Source organism: Littorina saxatilis, linkage group LG14 (genome assembly GCF_037325665.1).
Source record: "Littorina saxatilis isolate snail1 linkage group LG14, US_GU_Lsax_2.0, whole genome shotgun sequence".
Taxonomy (NCBI): domain Eukaryota; kingdom Metazoa; phylum Mollusca; class Gastropoda; order Littorinimorpha; family Littorinidae; genus Littorina; species Littorina saxatilis.
Window position 1 is genome coordinate 7215538 of NC_090258.1, and position 18026 is coordinate 7233563.

The window sequence follows — 18026 nt, forward strand, 5'->3', positions numbered from 1 at the left end:
CTCCTGTTCGCGGATTGCTCTAGGCGGTAGTTGTACAGGTGATGGTGAGTGTTCAACTTCTATAGATCACAGCATTTGCAAAAACAGCGTGTGTGATTGTGAATTGGGATACAAAGCTCTGCAAAACTCTTGTTTAAGGATTCTACTGGGCAGTGACTGTGCAACAGATGATGAGTGTACATCTGCTATAGTTCACAGTCTCTGCAAAGACGGTATTTGTTCATGTGATGTAGGATATGAGAAACTGTCGAACAATTCTTGCTCAAAGATGCGTCTTGGGAGTTATTGCACTGAAGATTCTGACTGTGAAGTCAGTTTGCCACACTCAATTTGTGCAGAAAATAAATGTGTGTGCAAATCAGGTTTTCAAAAAGCCTCAAACACTTCCTGTGAACATCTTTTTCTTGGGAGCATTTGCAATAAAAATTCCGACTGTGAAGTCAGTTTGCCACACTCAGTTTGTGCAGAAAATAAATGTGTGTGCAAATCAGGTTTTCAAAAAGCCTCAAACACTTCCTGTGAACAACTTTTTCTTGGGAGCATTTGCAATAAAAATTCCGACTGTGAAGTCAGTTTGCCAAACTCAATTTGTGTAACAAATAAATGTGTGTGCAAATCAGGTTTTCAAAAAGCCTCAAACACTTCCTGTGAACAACTTTTTCTTGGGAGCATTTGCAATGAAAATTCCGACTGTGAAGTCAGTTTGCCAAACTCAATTTGTCTTGAAAACAAATGTGTATGTAAACCAGGATATCAAAGGGTATCCAACACATCCTGTGCACACGTTCTTCTTGGTAGCACGTGCAAAAACAACCAAGAATGTGCAGCTGCGATTCCTAACGCTGTATGCTTTGAAAATCAGTGTACCTGTGATGCAGGATTTAAAAGTAACGCAGAAAACACAACCTGCTCTCAGCGACTCATCGGAAATTCCTGCCAAAACGACCTTGACTGCACAGACGCAGTTATGTATAGTGTTTGCCTGGAAAACAATTGCACTTGTGCAGCTAGTTACAAAAGTTCCCCGGATAGGAACGCGTGTGTTAGCGTCATCGGAAGTAAATGTGATATGGATTTAGATTGTCACGCTTTCACACAAAAATCCGTCTGCGTTAACAAAACTTGTGAATGCGAGATGGGTTTTCAGTTTTCCGAGCGAGTGCATTCTTGTGAACCTCGGCTAGTCAAAAGCGCGTGTGGGCAAAACGAAGACTGTAGCGCAGTGGTGACAAACAGCGAGTGTGTGAGCAACGTGTGTGAGTGCTCTCAAGGATTTCAGTCCGCTCGCAATGGATCTTCCTGTCAGAGGCTCAAAGTTGGGAGCGGGTGTGATGATGATTCTGACTGCCAAGCTTCGATCCAGGATAGTATTTGCTTCGACAAGACTTGCCTTTGTACGGTAGGTTACCTCATCTCGGATGACAGTAGCGCGTGCGAGAAGCATCACGTGGGTAGCAAGTGCATCGATGACCTTGACTGCACCTTGTCCTTCAAATTTAGCCGTTGCCAAGACGACACCTGCGAGTGCGTACCTGGATACCAGTCCTCAGAGGATGGTTCCGCTTGCGCAAAACGTCAGATTGGGGTTTCTACCTGTGAAACGGACACTGACTGTGCAGCTGCTGTTGATGACAGTTACTGTGACAACGGCGCATGTCGCTGTTGCCTTGGTTACGCCCCTAGCAACGACCTTGACCTTTGTGAATCTCGACAGCTCGGTGACTCGTGTGACAATGATCTGGACTGTGGAAGCGTCATGAACAATAGTATTTGTGTGAATAAAGAGTGCACGTGCAAAATAGGTCACCGTGCCCCAGATAATGGCACGTGCTTACGTGTTATCATTGGAGATTGGTGTGAGAGTCATGCGGAGTGCACAGACAGTATCTATGGCGGTATCTGTGTCAACGGTTCTTGTGTCTGCAGATCAGGGATGATGCCAGCTGAAGATGGAACGCTGTGTCAGCTTCGTGAGTGGTTTTTGTTTTGCTTTGTTTTATTTCGTTTTGTTTTGCTTTGCTTTGTTTATTTTGTTTACCTGGATGAGGGAAGTGTGTGTGTGTGTGTGTGTGTGTGTGTGTGTGTGTGTGTGTGTGTGTGTGTGTGTGTGTGTGTGTGTGTGTTTCGAATTAGTTATGCATTCAAAATGCATGCTAGGCTAGCTAGCAATTGTGACATTATGGCCTTATTATTGTCACCGTCATCATATGATATATGTGAAGGTCTTGTTTTGGGATTTTAACACTGTTCGTGATGTCATTCATTTTGCCAGTTTGCTTCTTTAAGTGAGGGCAAAGACTGGAGGGATGCATTGCCTGTGTTGTGCGCAAAGCTTATGAGGACTGAATGTTATATGTGTCATGTCTCAATAGGGTATGTTTCGCCTGTGAATGATGTGCGTGTGTTCATCTGAATATTTCAGAATACTGACTTACGAAGACTTTCCCTATTGCATATAAACACAGGCACACTTGGAGACAGGTGTGAAACAACCGCACATTGTAGCAACGCCATTCAGCAAAGCACGTGCGTCGAAGGCGTCTGCGCATGCGAACCAGGTCACCACGCTGATGACGTCACATCATGCACACTGCGCAAACTCGGACAAAGCCCGTGCACCACGACCGAAGACTGTACCCACGCAGTCAACAATAGCTTTTGCAACGAAGAAGGGATCTGCGCATGTCAGGTAGGGTACCGTACAGATGACGACACCAGTTCTTGCGTTCTTCGCAAAATCGGAGACAGCACGTGCGAAACTGAAGCAGACTGCAGGGCGGCGATTCCAGAAAGTGCGTGCGAGTATGGACAGTGTGTGTGCGTTCTTGGGTACCACCCAAACCACGCTCTGACCTCGTGCAAGAGACGGTCTCTCGGTGATAGAACGTGTGTGATCGAAGAGGATTGCAGCGCTGCTGTGTCGAATAGCACGTGCGAGAACTACATGTGTGTGTGTCAAGCAGGTCACGAAGGGAACGAAGACAGAGACACGTGTGTTACACGTGAAATCGGCAGCAACTGCACGACGCAACGTGACTGCAGCGCGGCCTATGATTTCGGAGTGTGTGTTGAAGAGCGGTCAGTTTCAATTTTATTTCATTTCATCGGACAGAGTCTGGAAAATCGTAATTTTTTTATGGGCAAACGTAGCACTTTTGCAACCGTTTATTTCCAATTGAGCGTATCACTTACTTCAAGCGGTACTCGGTTGCTCATTTGCAGCTGTAGTATAACAATACAATCACTTCATTAGGTGTATAAGTAACGTTAAGCCTTTATTGCCTATTATAGTCAGTTATGGAATTCACTCCCCTTTCAATTACGTCACTCTCCATCCATTTCATCTTTTAAGTCCAACTTGAAAACTCACTTGTTCCAACAACACTACGGATAGTTCCTTAGTATAGAGTCTGGGGATGTGAGATGTGCATGATGTGTTGTTTGAATCTGACAGTGATTGTATGATTTTTGTATACATGTATTGTTGTCACGCGCTTTGAACTTCTGATAAGGCGCTTTATAAATGCCCGTTATTATTATTATTATTAGTTGTATTACAAATGTTAAGCTTTATTTTTCGTTGTAACACTAATTGTAAGCTCGTATTACCACTGTGTATTAATTGTAATTGCTAAATTCAAGCTCTTCTCACTATTTAGTAGTATCAGTTTCACAACTCATTGTCAAGCTTTTATTTCCAGTACTTACGAGTTTAACAACTAATTTTAGTTCATTCTTGCTCAATTGCAGCTGTGGCTGTGCTAGAGGCTACCGGGGAACCACAGACGGCAAAGGATGTATTCTTCGTGTTTTGGGTGACGCATGCGACACAACCGCGGACTGTGACGTAGCTGTGACGCACAGTACTTGTACGCAAGAACAATGTCGCTGTCTGCCCAGTTTCAAAACTGCTGTTGGTGACGCGGGCAGAATATGCGTTCCACGTAGGTGTTCGTTGTTTAAAGATGTTATATTTGTAGTCAGATTTTTTGGCAATATAACCATTCAGACTGCTTGTGGCAGGGCCGGACCTGGTGGGGGTTTCCTGGGTTCCCGAACCCCCATCCACCCCCATCCCCCCCCTCCCCCTGACCGCCTGATGTCGCCTACCTCATCTCATTTTTTTCTTCTGTGTCTATCTATTTTTTCTGACTTTAACTTTTTGAAAGCGAAGACAAGTAAGAACCCCCCCCCCCCCCCTCCCCTTGTTGGAAATGTTAGAGACAATTTGGTTTCTAGACACGAGGATAGACCCAAAAATTACCATTGAAATGTCAAATGTTCCCACCGGCAGACAGTGTGTATCATTTAGGTGTTTGTTGTTGGACTATATATATTTTGGGAAAATATTTTTGGTAATGTAACCATGCATTCAGAATGCTTGTTGTACGTACACAATCGCCTATTGTGTGTGTGTATGTGTGTGTGTGTGTGTGTGTGTGTGTGTGTGTGTGTGTGTGTGTGTGTGTGTGTGTGTGTGTGTGTGTGTGTAGGTGGTTTTACCGACAAATGGGGACGATTGTCACTGGAGAGCAGTCAAATGGGGACGCTTCCGACAAACGGGGACGTCCCCATTTGTCGGCCCGTGCGACCCCATTTGACTGGATTTGAGCAGATTGAGCGACCCCATTTGACTGCTTCCTAGCATCCCTGTGGACAAACGGACTGGATTTTCACACAGATTCATACACATATTTTAGCTCTGCACTTTTTGGTCTGCTCAACTAAACCATGTGATTTTTATCATGTGACTTCAAATGACTTTACAGTAACTGCTTTCATCAGAATTCAGTTTCTATTCAAATGCAGTTAAACTAAAACATTTATTTGAATTAAAAAAAAAAAAAAGTTATTGCATTTAATATATTTTATTCAGAATATTTTGAAAGAGTTCTGATTATTTGATCACGGTTTTTTTTGTATTAAAACAAAAATAAACACAGAAACATAATCCTGTAAAAAAAAAAATGATCACAATTATTTTGTTATGAGATTTATTTTAGGTTAATTCGAAGTGTTGTGTCTTTGTCATTTGTTGGTTTGTGCAGTGCAGTTGTTTTGTCAGTTATTCTTCTCTTCATTTGTTCTATCGTCTTTCTTCTTCTTTTTTGTGTGTGTATTTTTGTGTTTTTGTGCCTGAAGAAGACCCTTAGGTCGAAACGTCGCTGTTATTCGTTCCGTGTTCGTCATTTTAACGTGAGTACATTGCTTTTGGTCATTTTATTGTTCCCTCTCACGTCCAGTCGCCATTGTTTAATACATGTTTTAATGTGTTTTGTATAATCCGGAAGCAGGAGTTTAAAACCTATGTATTCTTCTTCTTCTGCGTTCGATGTTTAAAACCTATGTATATATTAAGGGAAAAGTCTGGGTTGTGGCACTCGATCACTAGGTGGGGCACTGCCCTTCGCTCCCTGTTACCCGAGTTCCAATCCTCGTGGTAAGGCGTCCGCCCCGTGATCGGGAGGTCGTGGGTTCGAACCCCGGCCGGGTCATACCTAAGACTTTAAAATTGGCAATCTAGTGGCTGCTCCGCCTGGCGTCTGGCATTATGGGGTTAGTGCTAGGACTGGTTGGTCAGGTGTCAGAATAATGTGACTGGGTGAGACATGAAGCCTGTGCTGCGACTTCTGTCTTGTGTGTGGCGCACGTTATATGTCAAAAGCAGCACCGCCCTGATATGGCCCTTCGTGGTCGGCTGGGCGTTAAGCAAACAAACAAACAAACCCGAGTGCCAACAACAATAGGATGAGCATCAGAAGCGAAGATAAAGAGGGAATTTTTTTCTCTGCGCGCGCGCCAGCAAGCAGGATGTCTCAGAACTGAAGCGGTAATAGTATGATCTAATTACAGGCGATGGGTTTATGGGTCACGTGATTATATATATATGAAGTCTTCTATCGCGCGCGTATCTCCAGACTCGGACTCAAGGCGCAGGAATCTATTTATGCCGTGTGAGATGGAATTGTTTACACAATACATCATGCATTCACATCGACCAGCAGATCGCAGCCATTTCGGCGCATATCCTACTTTTCACGGCCTATTATTCCAAGTCACACGGGTATTTTGGTGGACATTGTTTTATCTATGCCTATACAATTTTGCCAGGAAAGACCCTTTTGTCAATCGTGGGATCTTTAACGTGCACACCCCAATGTAGTGTACACGAAGGGACCTCGGTTTTTCGTCTCATCCGAAAGACTAGCACTTGAACCCACCACCTAGGTTAGGAAAGGGGGGAGAAAATTGCTAACGCCCTGACCCAGGGTCGAACTCGCAACCTCTCGCTTCCGAGCGCAAGTGCGTTACCACTCGGCCACCCAGTCCACGTGATGTGGGGGCGGAGCCAAACATTGGTTGATACTTACTGTGTTGACATTAGTTCATTGGCCCCGCCCCAACATCATATGACTTACTAATCCATGGGCTATCATTGGTTCATGTTTTTGGCGCTAAACTATCTGACAGGTAAAGAACTATTTTGATGTGACACGTTATTACTTGGTGCAAATACGCGCAGTGTTTAAAACCACTTGGCGGACAGAACTGTGCATTCTCACAATTCGACACTTACTACATCCATAATAACCACACCGTTGATCAATCGCTGAGAAATGGCACAAATGACAGTTGGGGAAAACATTCAGAAGTTGGAATGATCTTACTGAACGGCTGGCAGACTTTTCCAGAAAGAACGATTTGGTGTACGTGGTCAAATACAGTCGTGCTGTTCAACTTGCGAACAAGAATTCAAAACAGCCCTTTCCAGACGAACTGAAGTATGCATACGCAAAACTTGTGTGCAAGTACTCAGGAAAAGGACGACTCACAGGCCGAGGTGCGAAGAGGAGCAATGGGTAAGCGGATTAATATTTAGTTGCTATACTTCTTATGCGTTCTTGTCACAGATAGTAACTCGTATGAATGTTTAATTTTAATATTATTTTTTTTTATTTTTAGGTTTACAATGTTTCAACATTCATTCCAGTATCGACTGACATTTTAACGAGTGCGGAAAGTCTGTCTGTCTGTCTGTCTGTCTGTCTGTCTGTCTGTCTGTCTCTCTGTCTCTGTCTCTGTCTCTCTCTCTCTCTCTCTCTCTCTCTCTCTCTCTCTCTCTCTCTCTGCGCGCACTTCTTCTTCTTCTTTGTCGGACAGATTTTTCACACAAATGACCAGGAAACCAGATTACGTAAGCCGTGTCAGCTGTACCCTTTGTAAAAGTCAGCGTAGCTCGAGAACGGCATTGAAATATTTTCGGTGTTCTTTACCTTGCCCAAGAAGCAGAGCATAAGAGTATACGTCACACACTCGAGTCAAGGACGTCGTAAAATGGCCCTCGGTCAAGTTTTCACCGAGAACCATTTTATGATGTCCTTAACAATTATGTGTTAGTCGGCTTAGAATATGCGCGCAGGTTTCAAAGTTTTGATCCATTCGATTATCTCAACAGACATCCTTTGATTGTAAAGTTGAATGCGGGCATATGATGGTTGAAAATACTTAACTTGAAAGTTCCCCGCTGTGGTAGATTTTTATGGTGGTTGTCACACAGGCAGCGACGGCTTTACTGGTCGGACCCAGTTGTGCGTTACCTCGCTTTTGCCTTTAATGACTGACTGACTGGCTGACTTTGGGGATTAACGTCCTCTGAGGTAACTAGGATCTATTTGGGAACATTTACCGTGGTACTGTAAGAGGAGCAAGAAAAGAAAAGAAAAATGATGATGATGATGATGATGATGATGATGATGATGATGATGATGATGATGATGATGATGATAGAAAGAGAGAAAGAAAGAGAATAGTGAGAGAGAGGGGAGAGAGAGAAAAAGAGAGAGGGGGAGAGAGAGGGAGAGAGAGAGAGGGGGAGAGAGAGAGAGGAGAGAGAGAGAGAGAGAGAGAGAGAGAGAGAGAGAGAGAGAGAGAGAGAGAGAGAGAGAGAGAGAGAGATATTTAGAACCGACTCCAGACGATGGGAAATGCTGTAAAGATACATTTGACGTAAAGCGAGTGACGCAATTTCACTAGATTTTTTCGAACTTTGATCATTTAGATTCCAAGTGAGCGGGTCGGCATTGCACACTCAGAGGATGGGCGGTGCTTTGCTATTCCGTGAAGCACCCACCGACAAAACTAGCTTTTCTGTACTTTTTTTTTTTTAGATAAAGAGAGTATTATCTCGCAGCATTTGAAGTGTCATTCTTTAGAATAAATCACGTTGGTATTGTTGATTTAAATTTGTACTTTGTCTTGTCAATGTTTTGCTTGATAAACAAAAAGGGTCCCTGCTTGAACGTTATAACATTTAGAGGGTCACCTAGAATCCGTCCTGATTGGTCAAAAAGCCATATGAGGCACTGAACTGGTACTAAAATAAAATAATGTGCTGACAAATTTAAGCTTCTTTTTTAATACAGTAACAGGATAGATTTCTCCCCCGAAAACTACAGAAAATTGGCCATTTTGACCTCCATAATGTAACATCTTACAAGTAAGTGTAGTTGGACCTGTCTTTAACGACAGTTTGAAACGAGTTGTTATCGCAATTAAAGAAAGCCGCCGTTGGCTACTCGGGTGGTGTCTTATCGCTTTCAAGAGTATGTCAAGAGGTGTGTATGGGGTGCGCTCAAGCGCAGAAGACAACGTGATTGCATTCGGCTAACTCAGAGCCGTCCCGCCCGCCTGGTACGTTTAGCAGTCGGTATAACGAGATGGTAGTGTATGAATTTTATTTATTGGTGATGTAGAGATAGTACAATGTCATTAAAAAAAAAAATTCAAAACAAACATGAGTTTAAAGGTTGTGAAAGACAGGTTGTGAACGTTAGTTTGACCGAAACTGGCAGCCGCAAACACATAATAACAAACAATCAATATTATGATAGATTCTGGATAAATAATGTATTATAATGTGCATCTTGTAGGTGATTGTGCTTTTAATAATTTTCAGATTTGTTTTCCCTGTTAATGCTGATGCCACAGTACTAGTTGATTTTTATAGGGAGAAAATGGTTTTGTTTTAAAATGTTCATTATGTACATTGCTTTGTAATTTTGTTAACACATTAATTTTGTGAAACGCCCAGAACCATGTCAGGATTTGCAATACATAACAAAACTTTATTATTGTTTTATCTTTTTATATTTAGTCAAGTTTTGACTAAATATTTTAACATCGAGGGGGAATCGAAACGAGGGTCATGGTGTATGTGTGTGCGTGCATGTGTGCGTGTGTGTAGAGCGATTCAGACTAAACTACTGGACCGATCTTTATGAAATTTGACATGAGAGTTCCTGGGTATAAAATCCCCGAACGTTTTTTTCATTTTTTTGATAAATGTCTTTGATGACGTCATATCCGGCTTTTTGTGAAAGTTGAGGCGGCACTGTCACGCCCTCATTTTTCAACCAAATTGGTTGACATTTTGGTCAAGTAATCTTCGACGAAGCCCGGACTTCGGTATTGCATTTCAGCTTGGTGGCTTAAAAATTAATTAATGACTTTGGTCATTAAAAATCGGAAAATTGTAAAAAAAAATAAAAATTTATAAAACGATCCAAATTTACGTTTATCTTATTCTCCATCATTTGCTGATTCCAAAAACATATAAATATGTTATATTCGGATTAAAAACAAGCTCTGAAAATTAAATATATAAAAATTATTATCAAAATTAAATTGTCCAAATCAATTTAAAAACACTTTCATCTTATTCCTTGTCGGTTCCTGATTCCAAAAACATATAGATATGATATGTTTGGATTAAAAACACGCTCAGAAAGTTAAAACAAAGAGAGGTACAGAAAAGCGTGCTATCCTTCTTAGCGCAACTACTACCCCGCTCTTCTTGTCAATTTCACTGCCTTTGCCATGAGCGGTGGACTGACGATGCTACGAGTATACGGTCTTGCTGAAAAATGGCATTGCGTTCAGTTTCATTCTGTGAGTTCGACAGCTACTTGACTAAATATTGTATATTCGCCTTACGCGACTTGTTTCTTCTTTACTTCATTGTCCAATCACTGGGAAATTCGGGGCGTTTCCTCCCTGTGGAAAGCTAGCAGCAACAGAGACACGCTACCTCAAAGTCAAGGGATATATTAGATTGTTGTTTTTCATTACTTTATTGTCTATTCGCTGGGAAATTCGGGTCGCTTCCTCCCAGTGAAAAGCTATCAGCAACCGAGTCGCACTACCCCAAAGTCAAGGGATATATTAGATTTTTTTTCTCTCATTACTTTATTGTCCCATCGCTGGGAAATTCGGGCGCTTCCTCGCAGAGAAAAGCTAGCAGCAACAAAGTCGCGATACCCCGAAGTCAAGGGATCTATAAGATGTTTTTGTCATTAATGTATTTTCCCGTCGCTGGGAAATTCGGGTCGCATTCTCCCAGAAGAAAGCTAGTAGCAACAGAGTTGCGCTACCCCAAAGTCAAGGGATCAATTAGATTTATTTAATTCTTTTCATTATTTTATTGTCCCATCGCTCAAAAATTCGGATTTGTTTTCTTTATGCTAAAATTATTTTATCTATCGAGTCCAAACCACCCCCACCACCCAGCGTGGACGGCTTCACTGTGTCACAATGTGGATGCAAAGAAAGATAAAAATATCTACTGAAAGAGCACACGCCGACGACGAGCAATATCTAGTAAAACTGCAGACGGGTCACCTGCAGACTCAGCCGTGTGTGTATGTGTGTGTGTGTGTAATCCAGCAGAGTGCTTACAACAACAACAACAACAACAAACACAAAAAACACCTAATAAAAAATGTTTAAAAAAACCCACAATAAATACCGGTTAAGCGATATGAAACAAATCAGTCAATCTGTCGCTCGAAACAAAAATATCAACACTAAAAACCAGCCATATATGACGTAATGTGAGTAGTTTTGACAGCATCGCTGATCACCTACCTTAATTCTGTTTTCACATATTAATGTTTAAAACAAACATAAACTTTGAAAATAATTCTCTGAGAATGTTAGGACAGTTCCACTCATCTTGAACTCAGGTCAAAAGGAGTTCAGGTCATTCTCTCCCTGACAGGATGCCTTGAGATTCCTTGTCTGGCAAGGAAACCGATTTGTGTGTGTGTGTGTGTGCATATTTAGAGTTTTTTGTAATGTATTATTGATATAAGCAGATTCGCGATCGTCGATAATGATTTTTCATGGTGTTTTGTCATTTTAAAATTACGAAGGAATTGAAATGTAAGACAGTTTCAAGCGAGCTATTTTTCGCGGCTGTATTTACTGTGCAAACAATTCTAAATATGACAAAAGTGTCACGTGATAATCAACCGTTTGGTTTCGGCGCTCACTGGAGCAGACGATTTTTTCTGTAACCAGTTGACAGAGATGAAACCATATATTACGGTCTCCTTCCGGCAGCAGTCCCAAAATTTCGACTTGTTTTGACCTTAGAACGATGTCTTTATCATAACTGTGAAGAACAGAACGGAGATCACTGTCGAAGTCGGCCAATCTGCAATCATTTTCGTCTCGCGAACACTGATCTCAAATTTAGATCAGTGCTCGCGAAAAACATATGGGAGATAACTCTGTATTCTTTTTTTTATATAGATTCGCGTAGGACTGTAGCGTCCGGTCAGAGAGACAACTGGCAATAGCCGTGGAGCGATGCTTATCAGAATGAGTTCCACTGAGTCCATCATAATCAAATATAGTGCCGAAAAATTAAAGCTTCTTTTTTTTAATACAATAACAGGATAGATTGTTCAAAAAAAAAACTACAGAAAATTGGCCATTTTGACCTCCATAATGTAACATCTTAAAAGTAAGTGTAGTTGGACCTGTCTTTAACGACAGTTTGAAACTGTCTACCCGAGTTGTTATCGCAATTAAAGAAAGCCGCCGTTGGCTACTCGGGTGGTGTCTTATCGCTTTCAAGAGTATGTCAAGAGTATGTCAAGAGGTGTGTATGGGGTGCACTCAAGCGCAGAAGACAACGTGATTGCATTCGGCTAACTGAGAGCCGTCCCGTCCGTCTGATACGTTTAGCAGTCGGTATAGCGAGATGGTAGTGTATGAATGTTATGTATTGGTGATGTAGAGATAGTACAATGTAATTAAAAAAAATAAATTTAAAACAAACATGATTTTAAAGGTTGTGAAAGACAGGTTGTGAACGTTAGTTTGGGCCGAAACTGGCAGCCGCAGTCCGTTTAGACATGTGATCGCAGTTGACAAGTAAGCAATATCTTAAAACATGTCGCGTAGACGAAATTAATACATTCAGTCAACCCTTCGAACTCACATTATGAAAGACAATACGAAGACAAAACTCAATACCTGTGTCGATTTCATACCTGACGGCGACCGCTATCGCGTTCACGCCACAGAAAGCCAGTATAGCGCAGTAGTGTAAAGCGCTTCTTATGAAATTGTGCTTTTTCTATTGTATATTTGTGACCCTCCACCACGGAATGAGTCGCATGCCACCTTTGCATGATTTTCATATTTTTACATTTTCCTAAAGAGTTTGTTATGCTCTATCCAGTGGTGAAAACCGTTTTAGAAAAGAGCGGAAACTGTTTGAGTTATACGCCTGTGACTAAGGTGACCCTCACACTGTTACCATACACTCTCCGGACTTATATCAAGCCTAGCGCAGAACCGCGCGAGGTGACATGCGACTCATTTCGTGGTGGAGGGTCACATTTTTTTCGAGCTTGTTTTAATCCAAACAGGACATTAAACGTTGTATGTATTTTTGACCAAAATAGGACATTTTACACAGATCGAAACAGTCAGTGTTCCTCCGAGACCGCGCTAGCGGTCGAGGTGAACGACTGTCGAGATATGTGTAAATTGTCATATTTTGGTAAAAAAATACAAATAAAATGTATGTATCTGGGTAGAATTTCTTGTAGTTTTTATGACTGAACGCACACAAACATGCACTATTTTGTAGTCTCGGCTGGCCGCCTAAACAGACGTTTTGTCGGCCTCTGACGTCACATAGCTCAAAGAAATGAAATCCAGTGTTCAATCGATACACATAGATTTGTTTATGGAATCAGAAAATGATCAAGAATAAGATTACATCTTTTTGGATCGATTCATCACATTTTATTTTTAAATACAATTTTCTGACTTTTAATGGCCAAACTCAAAAAATAATTTGCAAGCTTTAATCCTGAAATGCAATCCTGTTGTCCGGATTTTGTCGAAAGTTACTTTTACAGAATTTTAATCAAATGAATCCAAATATGAGGGTGTGACAGTGCCACCAAAACTTGTACAAAATGCCAGATATTACGTCATCAAAGAAACGTATCCTCCAGTAGTCCAGTAGTTTTCTCTGAATGGCTCTACACATACATACACACAGACCCACAGACCCACAGACACGTACTACGTAGGCCCTACACCACAACCCTAGTCACGATTCCCCATCTAAGTTAAAACATTTAGTCAAAACTTTACAATATGTTAAAACATATATATATATATATATATATATATATATATATATATATTTCGTGTGGTCGTTATAGACAAAGTGGTGGACAAGCTTTCATTGGACAGGTTTGATTGCACGATCGGACTAAAGATTCAAACACACCGATTGGCTTCAAGGGAGCCCGGGTAGCTCAGGTTGTGGACTTGTGATCCTAGGGTCGCGGGTTCGAATCTCGGCCGGGGCCCAGATATGTCATAATGATATACTACAACAACAAAAGTTCATGGAAAGATAGAAACGCTTACTTGCGTTGCAACTTTCAAAACATTTAAGAGTAATTCGCAGTCGGCTGCAGGTCGAACATCATGGAAAATTACATATGAAAATCCGGACGAGGAAGTAAACTTTACCAAAACATTATTGCGAGAAATGTCGCGACAAAACTGCCGGTTGTTGTTATTTTTCTACCTCAAATGCACTCGACATCTGCATGAGTAGGAATAGCATAGAACACAAAATACGCATGCTAACTTAACAAGACAACATGTTCTAGGTAGATAATGTTTGACTTTCTTCTCTCATGTAAAAGTTGTATATCATCTATATTGTTGTATCATAACAGAATTCAGACGTTCAAACGATTTCTGAAACAGACGTGTGCTGCCTGCTACATATATCATTAAACAAATCAAGCCAGTGATGTTGAGAAGAAAAAATATCGACAACCAACTATACCACAACGACAACAATCGATAATTTTGCGCACAAAACAAAAAAAACTTTCGGGAAATAGAAGTCAAGTAAGCTGATCAACTGAAAGAAGAATGAATCTGAATACACATATTTTTTCTTCTTTACCCCTGTCTCCACCCCCTGACCTTGGTTCGGCGCGTCGTTAACAGATACTATGATTTGACACGATCGTTACCTCACAGACGACACGACTCGCCGCGTCTACCTCTCCCTGTGTGCTTCTGTAGCGGCATGTATAGGATGAAAAATATTAATTAATTTATTTTTGTTGTTGAGCAACGGTTTTTACGAACACATAGTGTTAAATAAAACCTTGAAAGAAAAATGATTGTTGTGTATGCATGAACCGCGCACAAGTTCTATCACGCCTCTTCTGAGCGGCTCCCGTTCCACCAAGGGCAACATTTTTTTCTGCCAACGATTTATTGCATGAAGAAATCAAGTTGACACCTTCTTCGAGCTTCGTGGTCCGCCAGTAAAGTAGCGCACATACTAAATACATTCATCCATTGGCCCAAATGGTCATGTGATAAACCCAAAGCTCCGCCCACTCCACTCAAAACACTTGACCGCCGCGTCAATGAAATCTTCGCTGGTGTTTATTGGATGGTCTGTTTTGTTACAGGCCGAACGCTGCCCGTCTTACAGAAGGCTCATAAGACCGCGTAAAAGCCATACCACGTTGAAATCAGCGGTTCTCTTCTAAAAGCGTGATTGACATTGTCAGTTAGTCAAGCAAACGAATGCACGCGTTCACGCATGCACACACATTAATATACGTTTGTTCTGCGAATTGTTTGCTTGTTTCTCTATGATTTGTTAATGCGTGCGCGTGTTTGTATGTGTGTTTATCACCAGTCGACATAATTACTGAAATACTCAATTCTTTGGACGCAACAGCACTCTGCACTTTCAAGCATGTACTACATGTACTGTTTTTGTACATGGGGTTAACACACGTTGTTTTGCATAGAAATCTTAATTCGTTAAGCGGGGAATACTTTAAAAAACAAAACCCACATGTTTTAACGATTCACGTAATGTTGCTTAGCTAACACAACAATTCGCCAAGAAAAATGTACTTAGCATACCCATTCCTAAAACGAGTATAAAGGATCTTAGTTGGAAAAAAAGGGAAGTTTTGTTTTTGTTTTCTAAGTAAGTCGCCCAAGCGCTCTATCAACTTGGCTAAAAACAAATCTTTGAAAAAAAACACAACTAACTACACACACACACACACACACACACACACGAAAAAATAAAAGAAAAGAGAAACACACACTAATGTGACATGATATAACTGAGTTTGCTGAAAACTGACGAAAAAGTACAAGACCGGAAAATCGCAAATGCTTACGCATAAACTTTTACAATTTCTTAGAAGCGCTCCGAACAGACACAATCACACACTCACATGCAACTTGGAAAAGCACTTCACTGGACAGTTCGGGTTGCAATTTTGGTTATTGTAATTATGTAACCACACACGTACCATCTGAACATCAGTGTCTAAGTGTTCAGTAATTCACACGGGTTTCATCTGCTTGGGTAATGGATTACAACTAAATAGCACTGAAAAAATTAATTTAAAGAATCAAGAATCAAACGCAAAAGAGATTATCGCCAGAAGGTGAAATCCTGTTTGTATGAAAAGAAATAATCGGCAACGGTAACGGAGCATTTTACAGTTAGTTATTTCAGATGTTTCCAAATTACATCACTGCGAATGTCTCTTGGGCTTCGAAAGGTGGATGTCGCCGGGGAAAAATCACTAAAACGGCTTATTTATTTCTTTATTTGTAAATGAAGTCCTTCCAATACGTATCAATGATTTGGATCACCACCTCAGGTTTGCCTAGGAAGGCGTAATCAATATTTTCAATTTTACGCCGGCAATAAATGTTTACTTTGCGCGTAAAACATATATTAAGAGCGTACAATTCATCAACAGTAATTAAAACAAACAGAAAATCAACAAACTAACTTACAAACAAGCAAAGGGACACGAGAAGAAAAACAAGTCGCGTAAGGCGAAAATACAATATTTAGTCAAGTAGCTGTCGAACTCACAGAATGAAACTGAACGCAATGCAACGCAGCAAGACCGTATACTCGTAGCATCGTCAGTCCACCGCTCACGGCAAAGGCAGTGAAATTGACAAGAAGAGCGGGGTAGTAGTTGCGCTGAGAAGGATAGCACGCTTTTCTGTACCTCTCTTCGTTTTAACTTTCTGAGCGTGTTTTTAATCCAAACATATCATATCTATATGTTTTTGGAATGAGGAACCGACAAGGAATAAGATGAAAGTGTTTTAAATTGATTTCGAAAATATAATTTTGATAATAAATTTTATATATTTAATTTTCAGAGCTTGTATTTAATCCGAATATAACATATTTATATGTTTTTGGAATCAGAACATGATGGAGAATAAGATGAACGTAAATTTGGATCGTTTTATAAAAAAAATATTTTGTTTACAATTTTCAGATTTTTAATGACCAAAGTCATTAATTAATTTTTTAGCCACCAAGCTGAAATGCAATACCGAAGTCCGGGCTTTGTCGAACATTACTTGACCAAAATTTCAACCAAAACTGAGGGCGTGACAGTGCCGCCTCAACTTTCAGGAAAAGCCGGATATGACGTCATCAAAGACATTTATCAAAAAAATGAACAAAATGTCCAGGGATTTCCTACCCAGGAACTCTCGTGTCAAATTTCATAAAGATCGGTCCAGTAGTTTGGTCCGAATCGCTCTACACACACACACGCACATACAGACTCAGACACAGACACACACACACACACACCACGACCCTCGTCTCGATTACCCCCTCTACGTTAAAACATTTAGTCAAAACTTGACTAAATGTAAACAAGTCGCGTAAGGCGAAAATACAACATTTAGTCAAGTAGCTGTCGAACTCACAGAATGAAACTGAACGCAATGCCATTTTTCAGCAAGACCGTATACTCGTAGCATCGTCAGTCCACCGCTCATGGCAAAGTCAGTGAAATTGACAAGAAGAGCGGGGTAGTAGTTGCGCTAAGAAGGATAGCACGCTTTTCTGTACCTCTCTTTGTTTTAACTTTCTGAGCGTGTTTTTAATCCAAACATATCATATCTATATGTTTTTGGAATCAGGAACCGACAAGGAATAAGGTGAAAGTGTTTTTACATTGATTTGGACAACTTAATTTTGATAATAATTTTTATATATTTAATTTTCAGAGCTTTTTTTTAATCCAAATATAACATATTTATATGTTTTTGGAATCAGAAAGTGATGGAGAATAAGATGAACGTAAATGTGGATCGTTTTATAAATTTTTATTTTTTTTTACAATTTTCAGATTTTTAATGACCAAAGTCATCAATTAATTTTTAAGCCACCAAGCTGAAATGCAATACCGAAGTCCGGGCTTTGTCATAGATTACTTGACCAAAATTTCAACCAATTTGGTTGAAAAATGAGAGCGTGACAGTGCCGCCTCAACTTTCACGAAAAGCCGGATATGACGTCATAAAAGACATTTATCAAAAAAATGGAAAAAAAGGTCTGGGGATTTCCTACCCAGGAACTCTCATGTCAAATTTCATAAAGATCGGTTCAGTAGTTTAGTCTGATCGCTCTACACACACACACACACAGACACACACACACGCACGCACGCACATACACCACGACCCTCGTCTCGATTCCCCCTCTACGTTAAAACATTTAGTCAAAACTTGACTAAATGTAAAAAACAGAGACAGAAATGGGGGAGGGGAGCATATGGGGAGGTGGAGAGAGGCATTACAAAAACTTTCCTGTTGACGAAAGCAAAATG

General features: G+C 40.7%; 1 protein-coding gene across 2 annotated transcripts in view; it reads left to right on the top strand.

Annotated features, from left to right (window-relative positions):
* LOC138947022 (multiple epidermal growth factor-like domains protein 6) overlaps positions 1-18026 on the top strand; it is a 93053-nt gene that overhangs the window by 34367 nt on the left and 40660 nt on the right. For both annotated transcript variants that reach the window (XM_070318454.1, XM_070318455.1), the window contains 3 exons: positions 1-1970; positions 2466-3078; positions 3751-3944. The exon at positions 1-1970 is cut by the window's left edge and continues 910 nt beyond it. In XM_070318454.1, coding sequence (XP_070174555.1) covers positions 1-1970; positions 2466-3078; positions 3751-3944 — 2777 coding nt within the window. The remainder of the gene's footprint in view (positions 1971-2465; positions 3079-3750; positions 3945-18026) is intronic.